At 37.4% G+C, this 15,953-nt stretch overlaps 1 protein-coding gene and 1 long non-coding RNA gene across 4 annotated transcripts in view; one reads left to right on the top strand and one right to left on the bottom strand.

Annotated features, from left to right (window-relative positions):
* The first annotated feature begins 252 nt into the window (after window positions 1–252).
* On the top strand, window positions 253–10,473 carry LOC100710704 (toll-like receptor 8). Of its 2 annotated transcripts, none has more exons than XM_013264230.3 (2): window positions 253–599; window positions 6,986–10,473. In XM_013264230.3, the coding sequence occupies exons 1-2, from the start codon at window positions 597–599 to the stop codon at window positions 10,088–10,090; spliced, it is 3,108 nt and encodes a 1,035-aa protein (XP_013119684.2). In that variant the 5' UTR covers window positions 253–596; the 3' UTR covers window positions 10,091–10,473. The 2 variants fall into 2 exon arrangements, with proteins under 2 accessions (XP_013119684.2, XP_019208376.1); XM_019352831.2 differs by lacking the exon at window positions 6,986–10,473 and adding an exon at window positions 1,433–4,947 and having other exon boundaries at window positions 275–599.
* Window positions 1,461–15,953, bottom strand: part of LOC102076810 (uncharacterized) — a 31,898-nt gene continuing 17,405 nt past the window's right edge. The window contains exon 6 of one of the 2 annotated variants that reach the window (XR_003216811.1): window positions 1,461–1,585. This is a non-coding gene — a long non-coding RNA (uncharacterized LOC102076810). Of the gene's footprint in view, window positions 1,586–14,338; window positions 15,939–15,953 lie in introns of those variants that run through there. The other variant, XR_002058635.2, reaches the window with a different exon arrangement.

The raw sequence follows: 15,953 nt of genomic DNA on the forward strand, positions 1-15,953 counted from the left end.
GTCATTGTCCGACTGAAGGATACATCAGTTTGTGAGCAGATGGGTTATTAATGTAATATTAATGACTAATACAGTGTTAATTTTAAACTCCATTTTCATTCACACTGTTTTAGAGATTTGACTGGCACTCATTGCTATGCTCACTGGGGATTTTAACGTGCAGCTCAGTTGGCAATGAAAGTCTGACATATTTTGAAAGAGAGAAACGAAACAGATGTAGTTCTTCAGTTCATCAGCTTTCTTCTTGGGGACATAACAACATGCTACTTCCTTCACAAAGGCTATCATGTTGTTAACAGTTTGTTACTTCCTTCACAAAGGCTATCATGTTGTTAACAGTTTGTTACTTCCTTATTTGACTTTAGTTAAAGAGTTTTCTTTAACTGTCTAGAGACAAACAGCAAAAACTTCAAACAGACTAAATTTTTATAAATTCATGCTTTAAAAGGCAAGCAGTGTTTAACTTTAATAAATCTAAAGAAAATAAATTCTAATTTATTTATTTTTTTCAACAAATAACTGAGAGATTTTGAAGTACTGGAGCATGACAAAGGTTTTCCAGACTGTCACTCAGGGATCAATACAGTAGGAACACAATGGTAAGTTGTTTTTTTTATTTTCTCTGTTTAGTAACTTAGATTTTTACTAATCGTAATTTGATCTGTCTTATCTTTGATTATTTTCTAGTTGTTGTGTTTCATAGATTTATTTGACTCCAAAATCCTGGAGAGTTTAGTTAACTCATTTTTGGAAATGCCCTTTGCTTTTTTGAAAATGTGTTAGACCATTGGATTAAATTGTACATTAAAAGTGACTCAGAACTGTTTAGAAAAAATGCTCCATCATGATTACTCTATCAGTATTTTCCTTCATTTGTAAAAACTAAGACACATATTTATTGCAAATTTTCAAAGATAAGCTTAAACTTTTCAATAGGGTGTTTACATTTGATGGAATGCTAAAGATAATGCAGCTGCAATGAAGACCTGCGACAAATTGACGTAAAACAAGTACACAATACTGTACCTTACATGTTGGAAATTAAAATACTTTTCACAATAATCCTGAAACTGCTTAAAGAAAAATGAATACAAATGTAAAAATAGGTACTTTATTGATGAAGAAGTTTCACTTTGGTTTTCAAAGTTAAATTTAGCAGAAGAAAAAAAAAATGTATTACTTGGCAACATACACCCAGTTTTGCTCTATGACTATGTGTTGTTCTAGTGTGGGCAGTACCTTATAATGACTGAGTAGGTAATGTTAATGAAAACAGAGTGTTGGAGAGTTGGTAGCATAAGACAGGAGGTCCTGAAGCGGCCTGAGCCTATAGTAGCTTAATTAAGTGATGATTCAGGGTCAGTCCAAATAATTTTACCAAAAACAGAAGCATAAGGTTATTTCATATAAGGAATTCATCAATTCTCCACAGATTACCAAATGCTGGATGCTGTTGTTCTGTCTCTGTTGCCATCATGAGATCCTGCCGGCTGCATGTAAACCCGCCTGGATGACAAGGCAGTTTCCTTGTGATGTCATATCCACCAATACCTCTGAGGTCAAATTTGACTGTAAAGGGCGTCATCTAGAGAAAGTACCAGAAGGAATAACCAGTAATGCTACGGATCTAGACTTATCTGAAAATTTTATTAAGAGTATTAAAGCTGATTCACTTTCTAATCTGCTGAATTTGACTCAGCTCAATCTCAACTTTGCAAACAAGCCCAAGAATGGTTATGGCTGCAGAAAATTGAACATTTCTGCAAATGCTTTCAAAAATCTCACAAAAATCAAGCAACTGGAAATGAGTGGCAACTGTCTGACTGAAATCCCACGCAATCTCCCCCATAGTGTGGAAAAACTTGACCTAAGCATTAACAAGATTAGTTTGGATAAATTGAACAATTGCTTTACTGATTTAAAAAACATAACAAACCTGTTTCTATCTAAAAACTGCTACTTCTGGAATCCTTGTGGGAAGTCTGTTGCTATTATGGAAAAACCCTTTCAAATACTGGACAAACTGCAGGTTCTCGACTTGTCTTACAACAACTTAACACAGGTTCCTAAAGGACTACCCCAATCACTAACATCTTTACATCTGGATTCCAACAAAATAGAGTTCATATCTAAAGATGATTTCCAGGGGTTGCTAAATTTAAAAGTCCTTGATATACAAGGCAACTGTCCAAGATGTCACAATGCTCCATACCCTTGTGTTCCTTGCCCTAATGGTTCTATTGACATACATCCTGATGCATTTAAAAGACTGACACAGCTTGAGACACTGAACCTGGGAGGAAACTCACTGAATTACCTTGATCCCTCTTGGTTTCAAAGTCTAATGAATCTTAAAGAATTATTTGTGGCATTTAACTTTTTACAAAAAGCTGTAACTGGTGAGGACACACCAGTTAAAGCTTTCCGCTATCTTCACAGGCTAGAAAAACTTGACCTGTCTTTCAATTATGCTCTCAGATTGTACCCAGAAAAAATAACACTTTCAAAAGACTTTTCAAACCTCAGGTCACTGAAAACTTTGCATTTGGAGGCTTTGGTATTCCAGAGAATTGGACCAGACACACTCAGACCTCTACACAATCTGAAAAATTTATCTGCTTTGAATTTAGGCACTAATTTCATTATTTATAGCAACTCTACTTTATTCAGCCATTTCTCCCACTTAAAGATGATATATCTAGCCGAAAACAGGTTATATCCCACAACAATAGAAAGTCCACCAACTCTAACAGACAGATACAACCAGAATTCAGACCTTTCTTTTTCACCGTCCATAACAACTACTCCAAAAGATTTTAGCTACGAGATATCACACAGCCTTATAAAGCAAGAGTGCTTTGACTCTGGACGAGTGCTCATCCTCAGCTCAAATAATCTGTTCTTCATTTCTCCAAAGCTATTTGAGGGATATGGAAATATTTCATGTCTCAACCTCTCAGGAAATGGATTTTCACAGGCACTTAATGGCACAGAGTTCAAGATGTTGCCTAATCTGACATATCTCGACTTATCCTTCAATAAGGTTGATCTGGCCTATAACAACGCCTTCAAAGAACTAAAGAAATTACAAGTACTAGACCTCAGTTACAATCCACACTACTTTAAAGCATTTGGGGTAACGCTTAATTTAAATTTTACACAAAATCTACCTGTGCTAAGAGTCCTTAATATGAGTCATAATGAGATTTCCACACTGACAACTAAAGAAATGTATAGCAAATCATTAGCAGATCTAAGGTTTGCACACAATAATTTAGGGAAACTTTGGAAAGACAGGGATCGCACATACAAGAAACTTTTCACTAATCTATCTAATTTGACAGTTTTAGATATATCCTCTAATGGCATTGCAAAGATTCCAGATGATGTTTATGAATATTTGCCACATAACCTCACCACACTGCGCATAAGTCATAACTGCCTCAGCGATTTTAGCTGGGACAAACTGCCTTTCCACCAACTGCAGAGTTTAGACCTGAGCTACAATCATCTGTCTACTTTAACAACTATTAAGTCAAACATCACCCAAACTTTGATTTTCCTTGACCTGAGTCATAATCACATTTCCCAAGTGCACGATGGATTTTTACAGAGTTTGAAAAGCCTCACGACTCTCAGCCTTAGAAACAACAAACTTACTATTGTCAATCGAACTACCTTCAAATCAGGACCTGAATTTCAGACTTTGTTCCTACAGAGAAATCCATTTGAGTGTACTTGTGATTCCATAGACTTTATTTTATGGATTGAACAGAGTGATGTAAAGATCCCAAGACTGACCACTCAGGTGACATGTAACACACCAGTGAACCAGAGGAACAACATACTGATAAATTTTAACATTAATCAGTGTGTAAATGCGGAACAGGCAAAGCAGATCTACGCTCTAACAACTTCTATCATTATTCTTTTCATGATTGTTTCAACAGTTGCTCACTTATTTTACTGGGATGCTTCCTATGTCCTACACTATATGAAAGCTAAGCTGAAAGGGTACAGATCCTTGAACTCGCCAGATACTATATATGATGTCTTTGTGACATATGACATAAAAGACCCACAGGTCTCTGAGTGGGTGATGAGCAATCTGCGGGTGCAACTGGAGGAAAAGGGAGACAAGTATCATCCACTGTGTCTGGAAGAGAGGGACTGGCCCCTAGGAGTCCCACTGGTGGACAACCTCACCCAGAGCATCCAGTACAGTCGCAAGACTCTGTTTGTCTTAACAAAGGGCTACGTTAAGACCGGTGCTTTCAAGCTGGCAATGTATCTGGCCCACCAAAGACTGCTGGATGAAAATGTGGATGTGATAGTACTGCTAATGCTGGAGCCTGTCCTGCAGCATTCTCACTTTCTGCGCTTGAGGAAGCGACTGTGTGAAAGCAGTGTTGTAGAGTGGCCACGAACAGCAGCAGCAGAGCCCTGGTTTTGGCAAAACCTGCGAAGTGTCATAAGAGTAGATAATCAAGTGATGTACAACAAAACCTATTCAAAATACTTCACCACCAAGTGAAGAAGGATAATAACACGAGCTTGTTATATAACCTGTGTTTATATATATCATTTCTTGTTTGGTGTTTTGAAAGAGTCTCTTCTTTGTCTGAACTGTTTTTAAGAATTAATTTCCTTATAGCCATTGAGTTATTGACTTATTCAAAATACTTCACCACCAAGTGAAGAAGGATAATCATCACTTATGTGCCTGGGAGTGATTTGTAATGCTAGTCTGCAGACAATAACATGATCCTGCTTTAAAATCACAGTTCTTTACAGCAATGCTTATTTGGTTCTTTTAAATGATTTCTTCTTTGTCTGAGGCTAATAAGAAAACAATTAAAAAACAAATTTTCTTATATTTGCTGAGAAAGTATAATAAATCTTTTGTAATCTGTCTGCAGTGCATTAATAAAAAAAAATTAAAATGTGTGGCATTTTGTGGATGTAGATTTTACACTCTACTCTCTGGTTTGCATGTTAGAAAAGATCTGTGCTGAGGGACACCAGTACCAGGTTTAACAGTTCAGCAAAAGAGAAATTTAGTACAAAATGGATAGAGCCTAAATTGCAGTCCATTATTAAAAATCCAAATCGACACAGTATGCGTAATATAACTTGCATGCTTTCATCTGCTATTTCACATTTGGAAATTTTTGAGATTGTCCGCAAGCTGGTGCCAGTGACACAGTTTTAATACAGTGCATTTTGCAAATTAACCCTAAAGTCAGTGTCCCATTCAGAAATAAACAGTCATATTAATGTCTAAGAAATATGTCATTTTTAAACTCCATATTACTTCACATAATCTGAAGAACTGACTGGCACTATCCACTATTGCTGTGTTCACTGGGCATTCCAGTGTTCATCTTGGCTGATAAATAAACTGGCATTTTTGAAAGAGGGAAATGAAAAAGATGCAGTTCTTCAATTAACGTGCTACTTCCCTCCCACAGCTTATCATGTAGTTTTAACAGTGTGTTTCTTTTTTATTTGTCTTTAAGGGAACAAACGGGGTCATGTGTAACAAAATCATTAATAAAAGACAAGAAACTTTCAGGTCTAACAATTGAAAAAAAAATTGAAGCACACTAGCATAATTTTCCAAATTGTCATTCAGGGATCAATATGGTGGGGAAAAAATGGTGAGTTATATTTTGTTTTTGTTCTTTATATTTACTTATATTTTTACATTTTATTAAACTTCTGATTATCTTTATATCTTTTAATTTCATTTATCTGTATTATTTTTGATTATTTTTCTAGTTTCAGGATTTTGGTGACAAAATGTTTCATAGATTTATTTGATTCTAAAAACCTGTACAGTTGACTTAATTTACTTTGGAAATGGCCTTTGGTATTTTTGGGGGGGGTTTTTGGAAATATGTTGGACAATTACATTAAAATGTACATTAAAAATTAGTCAAAAATTGCACAAACTGTTCAGTAATTTTGATATTTAATATTTTTCCTAAGTGCGACAAAAAACAGGAACAGTCTTTCCAGCTACAATTTGATTTACAATTTACTGGCACCTGCTGGGTAGAAGTGATGCCATACTTGGTAAACGATAGTGACACAATTTTTTTCAAGCTTACTTTGTAACATCAATGGGCTTCATTCACTTACAGTATATATCCACAAATCTTTGATTCCACAGTATTTTTTGTGATTGAACCTGTTTGCACTTTAACGGCTTTAAAACTGCCCAACAGCAAGCGTTTAAACAAATGAGTTGTGGTTTTCTTTTGGCTATCCAGATCCCCAAATCACCATGAGCCAAAAAAGAAATGTCATTTATCACAGTTAAATAAATGACAGTTAAAAATAAATTGCATATAATGAATGTGGAATGCGAGTCGGCCTAATATTTTATTTCAAACAAATACTATAATATATGATAGGCATCTTATTTTATCTTATTAATATGTTTTCTTTCAAAACATCTCTGTAGTTCTTGGATGTCATAACTTACAGTCTAATTGGGCCAAGAACATCTTTTGCTGCAGTGAGTGTATTATCTGGGGCTCACAGATCGAAATATTAGTCTGAACCTTGATGTAATTTAGAAAGGCACAAACTCAACAAAATTAGAGAGAAAACCCAAATAAGCAGAGGAGACTCTATGACCAAGGACTTGGTAAAGGAGGGAGGGTAAACTAGGCTAAGGAAGCGGCAGCAATTTGCTGCTACTGTACTGCTTGAGGGGTGAATGGAAGGGAGAAATATGGAGAGGCCACAAAACAACAAACAGGACAAGAGAAAATACTGAGAGAGAAGAGACAAACTTTATGCATGTAGAAATGCAAGGCTTATAAATGGATAAGAAGTGAAAACAATGTAATCAAGGAGAAGCGCTATACGACGGGTCCTGGAGTAGCTTAACTGATTCAGGGTCAGTCCAAATAATATGACCAAAAACAAAAGCTTTAAATTATTTCAGTTAACTGATTTCATCAATTTTCCACAGATTACCAAATGCTGGATGCTGTTGTTCTGTCTGTGTTGCCGTCATGGGGTCCAGCTGGCTGCACATAAACCCTTCTGGATGACACGGCAGTTTCCTTGTGATGTCATATCCAACAATGCTTCAAATACAGTCAAATTTGACTGTAAAGGCCGGCATCTAGAGAAAGTACCAAAAGGTATAACTACTAATGCCACTGATCTTGACTTGTCAGAAAACGTCATTAGGAGTATTAAAGCTGATTCACTTTCTCATCTGTTGAATCTGGCACATCTGAATCTCAACTGGGCAAACAACACCAAGACTGATTATGGATGCGGAGCATTGAAGATCGCTGAAAATGCTTTCAAAAATCTGACAAAACTGAAGCAACTACGACTGAGCGGCAACTGTCTGACTGAAATTCCACGCAATCTCCCCCACAGTGTGGAAAGACTTGAGCTAAACATTAACAAAGTTAGTATGGATAAACTGAACAATAGCTTTATTGGCTTGAAAAACATGAGAATGCTGTTGTTATCTAAAAATTGCTACTTCCGCAACCCTTGTGGGAAGTCTGTCGCTATCAACGAAAACACTTTTGCACTACTCAAAAAACTGAAGTATCTGGACTTGTCTTATAACAACTTAACACAGGTTCCTAAAGGACTACCCCAGTCAATTACAATCTTACGTCTGGATGCCAACAAAATAGAGTTCATATCTAAAGATGATTTTCAAGGGTTAGAAAATGTAAAATTCCTGGATATACAAGGCAACTGTCCAAGATGTCACAATGCTCGGTACCCTTGTGTTCCTTGCCCTAACGGTTCTATTGACATACATCCTGATGCATTTCAAAGACTGACACAGCTTGAGACACTGAACCTGGGAGGAAACTCACTAAATTACCTTGATCCCTCTTGGTTTCAAAGTCTAACAAATCTTACACAATTGTTTCTGGAATTTAACTTTTTACAAAAAGCTGTAACTGGTGAGGACACACCAGTTAAAGCTTTCAGTTATCTTCACAGGCTAGAAAAACTTGACCTGTCTTTCAATTATGCTCTTGGATTGTACCCAGAAAAATTAACTCTTTCAAAAGACTTTTCACAGCTCAGGTCACTGAAAACTTTGCATTTGAATGCTTTGGTATTCCAGAGTATTGGACCAGACACACTCAGACCTCTGTACAATCTGAAAAATCTGTCTCATTTGTACTTAAGCACTAACTTCATTATTCACTCTGACCCTACCGTGTTTAGCAAGCTTTCCCACTTAAGAATGATATATCTCGGAGAAAACAGGTTGTATCCCACTACAGTAGAAAGTCTACCAACTCTAAGGGACAGAAATAACGAGAATTCAGAAGTTTCTATGTCACCATTCGTAAAACTCACTCCAAAAGACTCAGTTTATGAAGTACTACACAGGAATACAAAGCAAGAATGCGCTAACTCTGGACGAGTGCTCATCCTCAGCTCAAATAATCTGTTCTTCATTTCGCCAAAGCAGTTTGAGGGATATGGAAATATTTCATGTCTAAACCTCTCCAGAAATGGATTTTCACAGGCACTTAATGGCACAGAGTTCAAGATGTTGCCTAATCTGACATATCTGGACTTATCCTTCAATAGGGTTGATCTGGCCTATAACAACGCCTTCAAAGAACTAAAGAAATTACAAGTACTAGACCTCAGTTACAATTCACACTACTTTGAAGCATTTGGGGTAACGCTTAATTTAAATTTTACACAAAATCTACCTGTGCTAAGAGTGCTTAATATGAGTCATAATGAGATTTCCACACTGACAACTAAAGAAATGTATAGCAAATCATTAGCAGAACTTATATTTGCACAAAATCATCTAGGGAAACTTTGGAAAGACAGAGATGGCTCATACAAGAAACTTTTCACTAATCTTTCTAATTTGACAGTTTTAGATATATCCTCTAATGGCATTGCAAAGATTCCAGATGATGTTTATGAATATTTGCCACATAACCTCACCACACTGCGCATAAGTCATAACTTACTCAGTGATGTTAATTGGGACAAACTGCCTTTCCATCAACTTCAAATTATGGACCTAAGTTACAATTCTCTGTCTACTTTAACAACTATTAACTCAAACATGGCCCAAACTTTGACTTTCCTTGACCTGAGTCATAATCACATTTTCCATGCAGACAATTGTTTTTTAAAGAGTCTAAAAAGCCTCATGACTCTCAGCCTGAGTAACAACAAATTGACTATTGTCAATGAAACTACCTTCAAATCAGGACCTGCAAACCTGACTCTGTTCCTACAAGGAAATCCATTTGAGTGTACTTGTGATTTGTTAGACTTCGTTTTATGGATTGAACAGAGTGATGTAAAGATCCCAAGACTGACCACTCAGGTGACATGTAACACACCAGTGAACTTAAAGGGAGAAGGATTGATACATTTTAGCATTCATCAGTGTGTAAATCCCAGTCAGGCATTCCAGATCTACACTCTAACAACTTCTATCATTATTCTTTTCATGATTGTTTCAACAGTTGCTCACTTATTTTACTGGGATGCTTCCTATGTCCTACACTATATAAAAGCTAAGCTGAAAGGGTACACATCCTTTAACTCGCCAGATACTATTTATGATGTCTTTGTGACATATGACACAAAAGACCCACAGGTCTCTGAGTGGGTGATGAGCAATCTGCGGGTACAACTGGAGGAAGAGGGAGACAAGTATCATCCATTGTGTCTGGAAGAGAGGGACTGGCCCCCAGGAGTCCCACTGGTGGACAACCTCACCCAGAGCATCCAGTACAGTCGCAAGACTCTGTTTGTCTTAACAAAGGGCTACGTTAAGACCGGTGCTTTCAAGCTGGCAATGTATATGGCCCACCAAAGACTGCTGGATGAAAATGTGGATGTGATAGTACTGCTAATGCTGGAGCCTGTCCTGCAGCATTCTCACTTTCTGCGCTTGAGGAAGCGACTGTGTGAAAGCAGTGTTGTAGAGTGGCCACGAACAGCAGCAGCAGAGCCCTGGTTTTGGCAAAACCTGCGAAGTGTCATAAGAGTAGATAATCAAGTGATGTACAACAAGACTTATTCAAAATACTTCACCACCAAGTGAAGAAGGTCTTGTTTTAAAACTATTGATTTATGCATCATTGCTTCCTTGGTTCTTTTAAACCTTCTTGCGTTTGCCTGAGACTTATAAACAAAAAAACTACAAAACTGATTTGCTAATAATTGCTAAGCGAGCACAGCCTGCCGAATATTTGTAAATGTGAAACTGTTATGTGCTGTATATTATCAAATAAAGCCTTTTCAAAATGTGTTTCATTTTGTGGATGTAAATTTTGACAGGCTACCATCTGGTTTTTGTATAAGTAAAAAAATATTTTATGGGTTGCAAGTTGAAGTTTTAAAAATTGAATTGAGAACATTATGCACAGCCTACTCTTTCATTTGGGTTTTTACTGACATTTTAGGTTTTAGTAATTACTGTATAGGAAAAAAAAAAAAAAAAATACAAATTCTCGAATCCAGAGAATCTGCTACACCACGTTTGGTTATTACCTACTTTGTCCATACGGTGTCACCACTGATTCAGTTTTAAAGTGAGTGCTGTTTGCAAATAAACCCTCAAGTCATTGTTCCACTAACTGTCAGCTACATTTATTTTTCCTTACTAGAGCAAACAACTCGAGGCGCTGTAGTGATGCAGACACCTTTTGTAGAGTTCGGAGAAAATCAACAAACGACGTTAATTAAGCTAATGGCACACAGCTGTTGCTAATGGCCACTAGATGTGAATTTTGCTGTAATAATTAATGTTCTGAGGTGTTTGTTTTTTTACTTGCGCTATGGTTTCGGGATATCAGCGTTTGTTTTCAAGACTATATATAAGATAAAAAAAAAATGTTTACTTTTTCTTCTTTATCTTTTGTATCGAAGCAGCCTTGACGTGACGTCAGAGGCTCATTTGCATACGGCTTTGTATTTATTGTGTGATTGAGGCTGACGATAGCACTCTACTCCTGCAACAACCGGACGCGCATCCTGTGATTTCTGTGAGTCGTGCTCGTGTAAGTTCCTTTTCTCCTTTTTGAAGTTAAATTTAGCTTTGATGTTCAATTGTTTCCTCTGATTTGTTTCTTAGTTCGATGACTACATCACGACGTTTAACAAAGTAAAAGTGTAAATGACCGAAGTTGCGGAATTTATGGGCAGAACTTTATTGCGTTGTAGGGTTTTGTTTTTTTTTTTTCTTCTCTTAACTTTAAACACTAATTGGTAGAAAGCCTGTTAAAACTAAAGTGTATTGTGGAGTGCATTTGGCGCAGCAGCGTCTGTACTTGAAAGTGTTGTGTGCATCGAGATCGCTTAATTGCTACTACATATGGGGGGGTATTCAAATTTTCAACGCCTTGAAATGTAACTGTCTGACTGCACGTGCTCGGTTGTGCTGATTAGTCTAATTAGAAGGGTCTCTTTGTTTTAGACCCTTCTGCAAACATGTCTGACAAGCCTGACGTCACTGAGGTTACAACCTTTGACAAGACCAAGCTGAAGAAGACCGAGACTCAAGAGAAAAACCCACTGCCAACCAAAGAAGGTAAGTACTACACCTTATGACTTTAATCCAGAGCATGTCTGCTATGGTCAGTAACTCTGAGAATCTAACCTAACCTTTAACCTCCTTTTGCAGTCATCGAACAGGAGAAGGCAGAGTCATCATGAAGACCAGGCCTCCTACGTGCTGTACATTTGACAAGCTCTGTCTCTATCAAGATGCATTTCAAGTTTCATAACCTACTTGAGAAATGGCTGTACAACTCACACTATTCACTTGGCTTGATGACCCTCTGTACAGTATGGTAGTGTGGCTCTGTTACCTTTGGGACCTGGTCATCTGTTTGCATCCTGTGTGGCATCAATGAGTGGGGGGGAAACAACTGACAAATCTGCACTTAGCAATTTGTAGCCCTACTCCAGTCACCTGTAATGCTCACAAGCAAGCTGTTGTAAAACCTGAAATGCGCAAGATTTGTTTAATATGCACAATAAAAAAAATTGTAAATTTAACATGCATGTGGTTGTTGGTTTGGTGGGTTTTTGGGGGGGGAACGTAACATTGAATGGCCTTTTATCTTGAGCAGGTTTGACTGGATGGAAGCTCTCTATAGGTGTTACAGCTTGTCTGCTAGCTAAATTGAATCTGCTGTACCAACTTGTTGGTACGAAAGCTTGATCAGCCGGTTCCTTTTAAACTCTGGTCCAACAGAAAAGGCTGGTAATATATTGGCTCCGTCTAAAAATGTCATCCTAATTTGTGTCTATTGAACTGTAGAATTTGTGTTGTCGTTCCAGTGGGCTTCAGAAACAAAACTTTACAATGCAGAACTGTTCGGAAGCCTTCGTCAACACCCCAAAACAGCCAGTTATTCAACCTTGTGCTTAAAGCACAGCTTGTGGTCTGTAAAGGTGTTGTGCAAAACATTGCTGCCCTATCTGCAACAATTGTACTCCAGAACAGTCCTGCATAGTTAACTCAATTTTTCTACCTTGCAGCTGCACTAGGCCCCTATGTTGAAGTATGCCGTAACACATCCAAAGCCACTAGCTGATGGATTACCACTCCTTTAAAATGCCAGTTTAGAACAAGGGCAGTGGCTCGATTTTGTGAAATACAATTGATACTTCGTCCAGTTATTTACACCTGCAGATGCAAAACTCTAAACTTGCAGGTCCAGTTGGGAACCTCTACCTTGCAGGAGGAGTAATTCCTTTGTGCCAAAAGGGTGTTTGAAATGAATCTGCTGTGGCTTGAGGTGATCCTTCTCCCACACGAAAAAGTCCGCTTTAGGATCTAACTGAAATTATACATTTAGCTGGAAACCATATTCAAGAAGCCTTAATCTTGGTGACTTTGTTTAATGTGTAAACCACAGTACTGGTGTGGCGGACGTATTTGGAGATAGTCACCTCCGAAAAAGTGTAAAGGCTTTTTATTTTATTATCTGAAGAACCAAAACAAAAAGGAACTAATTATGTTTACACACGTCAGTTGTATCTTATGTTTGGAAAGTGGTTACATAATGCAATGTGTCTACAGACCTTAACAGCTGTGTTGAAACAACAATAGGCTTTGCTGGGGGATTGGCACAAGTTCATCCTCTTTCCCATAAGGCTGTATTCAGGCTAGTTTTTAGTAAGGGAACAGGACATGTTAGTTTATTTTGTATTTGCTGTTTTTAAGGAGCTCATGTAGACATTTGTCATGCCAGGCCCTCCTCTTCACCATCTACCATCTGTATGTGCAGTCTGGTCTGACAAGAACTCTGTGTCCTATAATAGTGTGTACTTTTAGATAGACCATATAGAATTTATGGATTACAAGACATCCTCTGTCACTGGACTGGCAGAGTATTGTCAGAGTACAAAAGTACTTTACAGCGATAAATTGTAAGGGTTTAGCACTAGATCAGATGTTGGAAAAATACAGAACTTGTCCCTTTAATAACGAAAGCACCATATTAATACGATAAAAATCTAAGTCTTTCTATATTTTTACTAATGCTGCCTTTATGATTCTGGTTTCCATGACGGTGTCTGACAAGTTGAGACCTGACGAAGTCTGTGAAAAGGAATGCAAATGACATGAAATGGCTGACTGAGTTGAACTTGGCGTAAGAGACCAAACCGCCATCTGCCACTGTTGTGATGGGCACCCTCTGAAATGGCTGTGACTCAGGGGTAACTGACAAAGAACACAGATATCCCTGAGACTGCTTATAGCTGCATACTGTACGCAATGTGCTATGAGGATGGGACCACTCTGTTCCTGCTCCAGTAGCTGTATTGTACAGTCCCAACAACTGTATTGTGCTGTTGGACTGAGTGGATATGAATAACTCGACAAAAGATATGCAGGATTGCACAGAATGCACACAAAAAATAAGCACACCTTGCCGTTGTCTCATAAATGACCGCTTCCTAGCTAGAAAACACTATCATAAAAGTTAAAAAAAAAAATCAAAGTTTTAGAAAGATCAGTTTTTTGCCTATTGTATTATGAACTGTGAAGTCTACTTTCAGACAAATATGTTGTATTTATGCTTATTTTGGTCAGATTACTTAAAAACAGCTAAGCAGTCAATTCCATTATCAGTGCAGTCGGAGTTGAATTACTTTATTTTTGTGTGTAACTGATGCACACGTTTGTCTCAAATGATTCCTTTAATACATTTTGAGCCACGATGTATGTTGCTGTCCTTTGTAAGTCTATATAGGCTGATGAACCTGGAAGCAATGACATGGGAATAATCACACCTCAGACAGTTACTAAACAATGAGTCATCACAAAAGGAAATAAAGCAAGCAATTTGGCAAAGCACTTAGCTTTTATTTTTAAAAAAATATTTTCAGTGAATATATAATATTTAAACCAATGTAACACACAAAAACAACACAAATAATGAACACCCCTTATTTGTATCAGTTAGGGAATTATCACCTAGGACCCATTGTCTTTTTAAAAGGAAATGCTAAAATAGTGAAACAAGCCTGTTCCTATAAGTTTTATTTTTACATGCAAGAGGAAGTGACAGAATTTCAGCTCTATGGTGAGAGTTGTTTCTGTGCTTCTGCTGCTAAAAAAAACAACCCAGTCAGGTTTAAGGCTGAACTTCTACTTTTCTCTGTGTTTCCATGGCAGCAGATGAGATTTTCCACTGTGGATCAAACAGTGTTGTTCAAAGCTCTAAATCTATTCAATTCTCAAGAGGAACTAATTTTTGAATAGTATTGCTTGTGATTGCGTTGTGATTTCAGGAATTATCTTGTTCATATATGATGGTTTTGCTCCATGTGTTGTTTTTCCCACTACCCAGGCTTTATTTTACATTTCTGTTTTTTGCATTAATATCAGAACTCAAAATAAATGACCACACCTGGAGGTTTTTATTGTGGTGTGCCAATAGGTAATAAAGGATATTCCTGTAGGAAGTGAATGCCCAGCTAGGAATATAATGAGTCGACTCTGTTGGGAACAGCTGCTACGGACAGCAGACATAAAACAAGACAAACTCAACTCCACAGTGAAATATTTTCTGTTGTGTTCACAGCAAACGCTCGGCTACCTTCCTTCAGGCGATAATGTAAAAAATGTGTCTACATGCCACAGCATGTCTTTCATGTTAAGACACAGCCTTGCATTTTTTTAGGGCTTCAGGTATAAAGCAAAGCGTAAACACTGTTTAGCACAGTTTACCGTTGCACTCTTATGTAATACATTAACTACTGCTGTAAACATATATTTGCGTTGTATTCCACCAGATGAAGAAACAAACATGATTTATTTCAGAATAATGATAAAAACCTATTACCAGTCAGGAAGACAAGCTTACAGGCAATAAACCTGCTTATTATTGTCAGTGTGGCACAATGTAAAAAGAAAGGTTTGGAAAAATCCACTATGATGTGATAGGCATATTATGAGTTAGCCGTTATTTAAAGTAATCTAGATAGTCCCACAGTAGCATCAACTTAGTATTGTTTTTTGAATTATCTTGGATGTCTTTCTCTTCTGGCAGAATACAGATACTGGCAAACACAGCAGATAGCGTCAAAGTATCTGAAATCTTTGATTCATTTTCTTATACTGTTATTTAATATCAGAAAATCTACCGGTATAACTGACAGAAGACATTTTTATTTCATTTTTACCAGTGACTATATAAAGCCGAAGCTGGGACAAAAGAGTTTGGTCATCTGCCTCGTTGTGTTGTCAATTCAGAACGCATAAAAGAGGGGACAATTCTTCTTTGTCTTCTTTTTTATACCCGTGGTGGGAAAAAGCAGTTGCGTGGAAGGTAGACACAAAAGCTGAGGGTGTGAGCTGACCGAGGCAGTGACACACAATAATGGTTCTTGTGCGTGACAAAGACACCCACAGGAGCAGTCTTGTGCTATAGCTGTAATCAAGAAAA

This window comes from Oreochromis niloticus, linkage group LG16, assembly GCF_001858045.2.
Source record: "Oreochromis niloticus isolate F11D_XX linkage group LG16, O_niloticus_UMD_NMBU, whole genome shotgun sequence".
Taxonomy (NCBI): Eukaryota; Metazoa; Chordata; class Actinopteri; order Cichliformes; family Cichlidae; genus Oreochromis; species Oreochromis niloticus.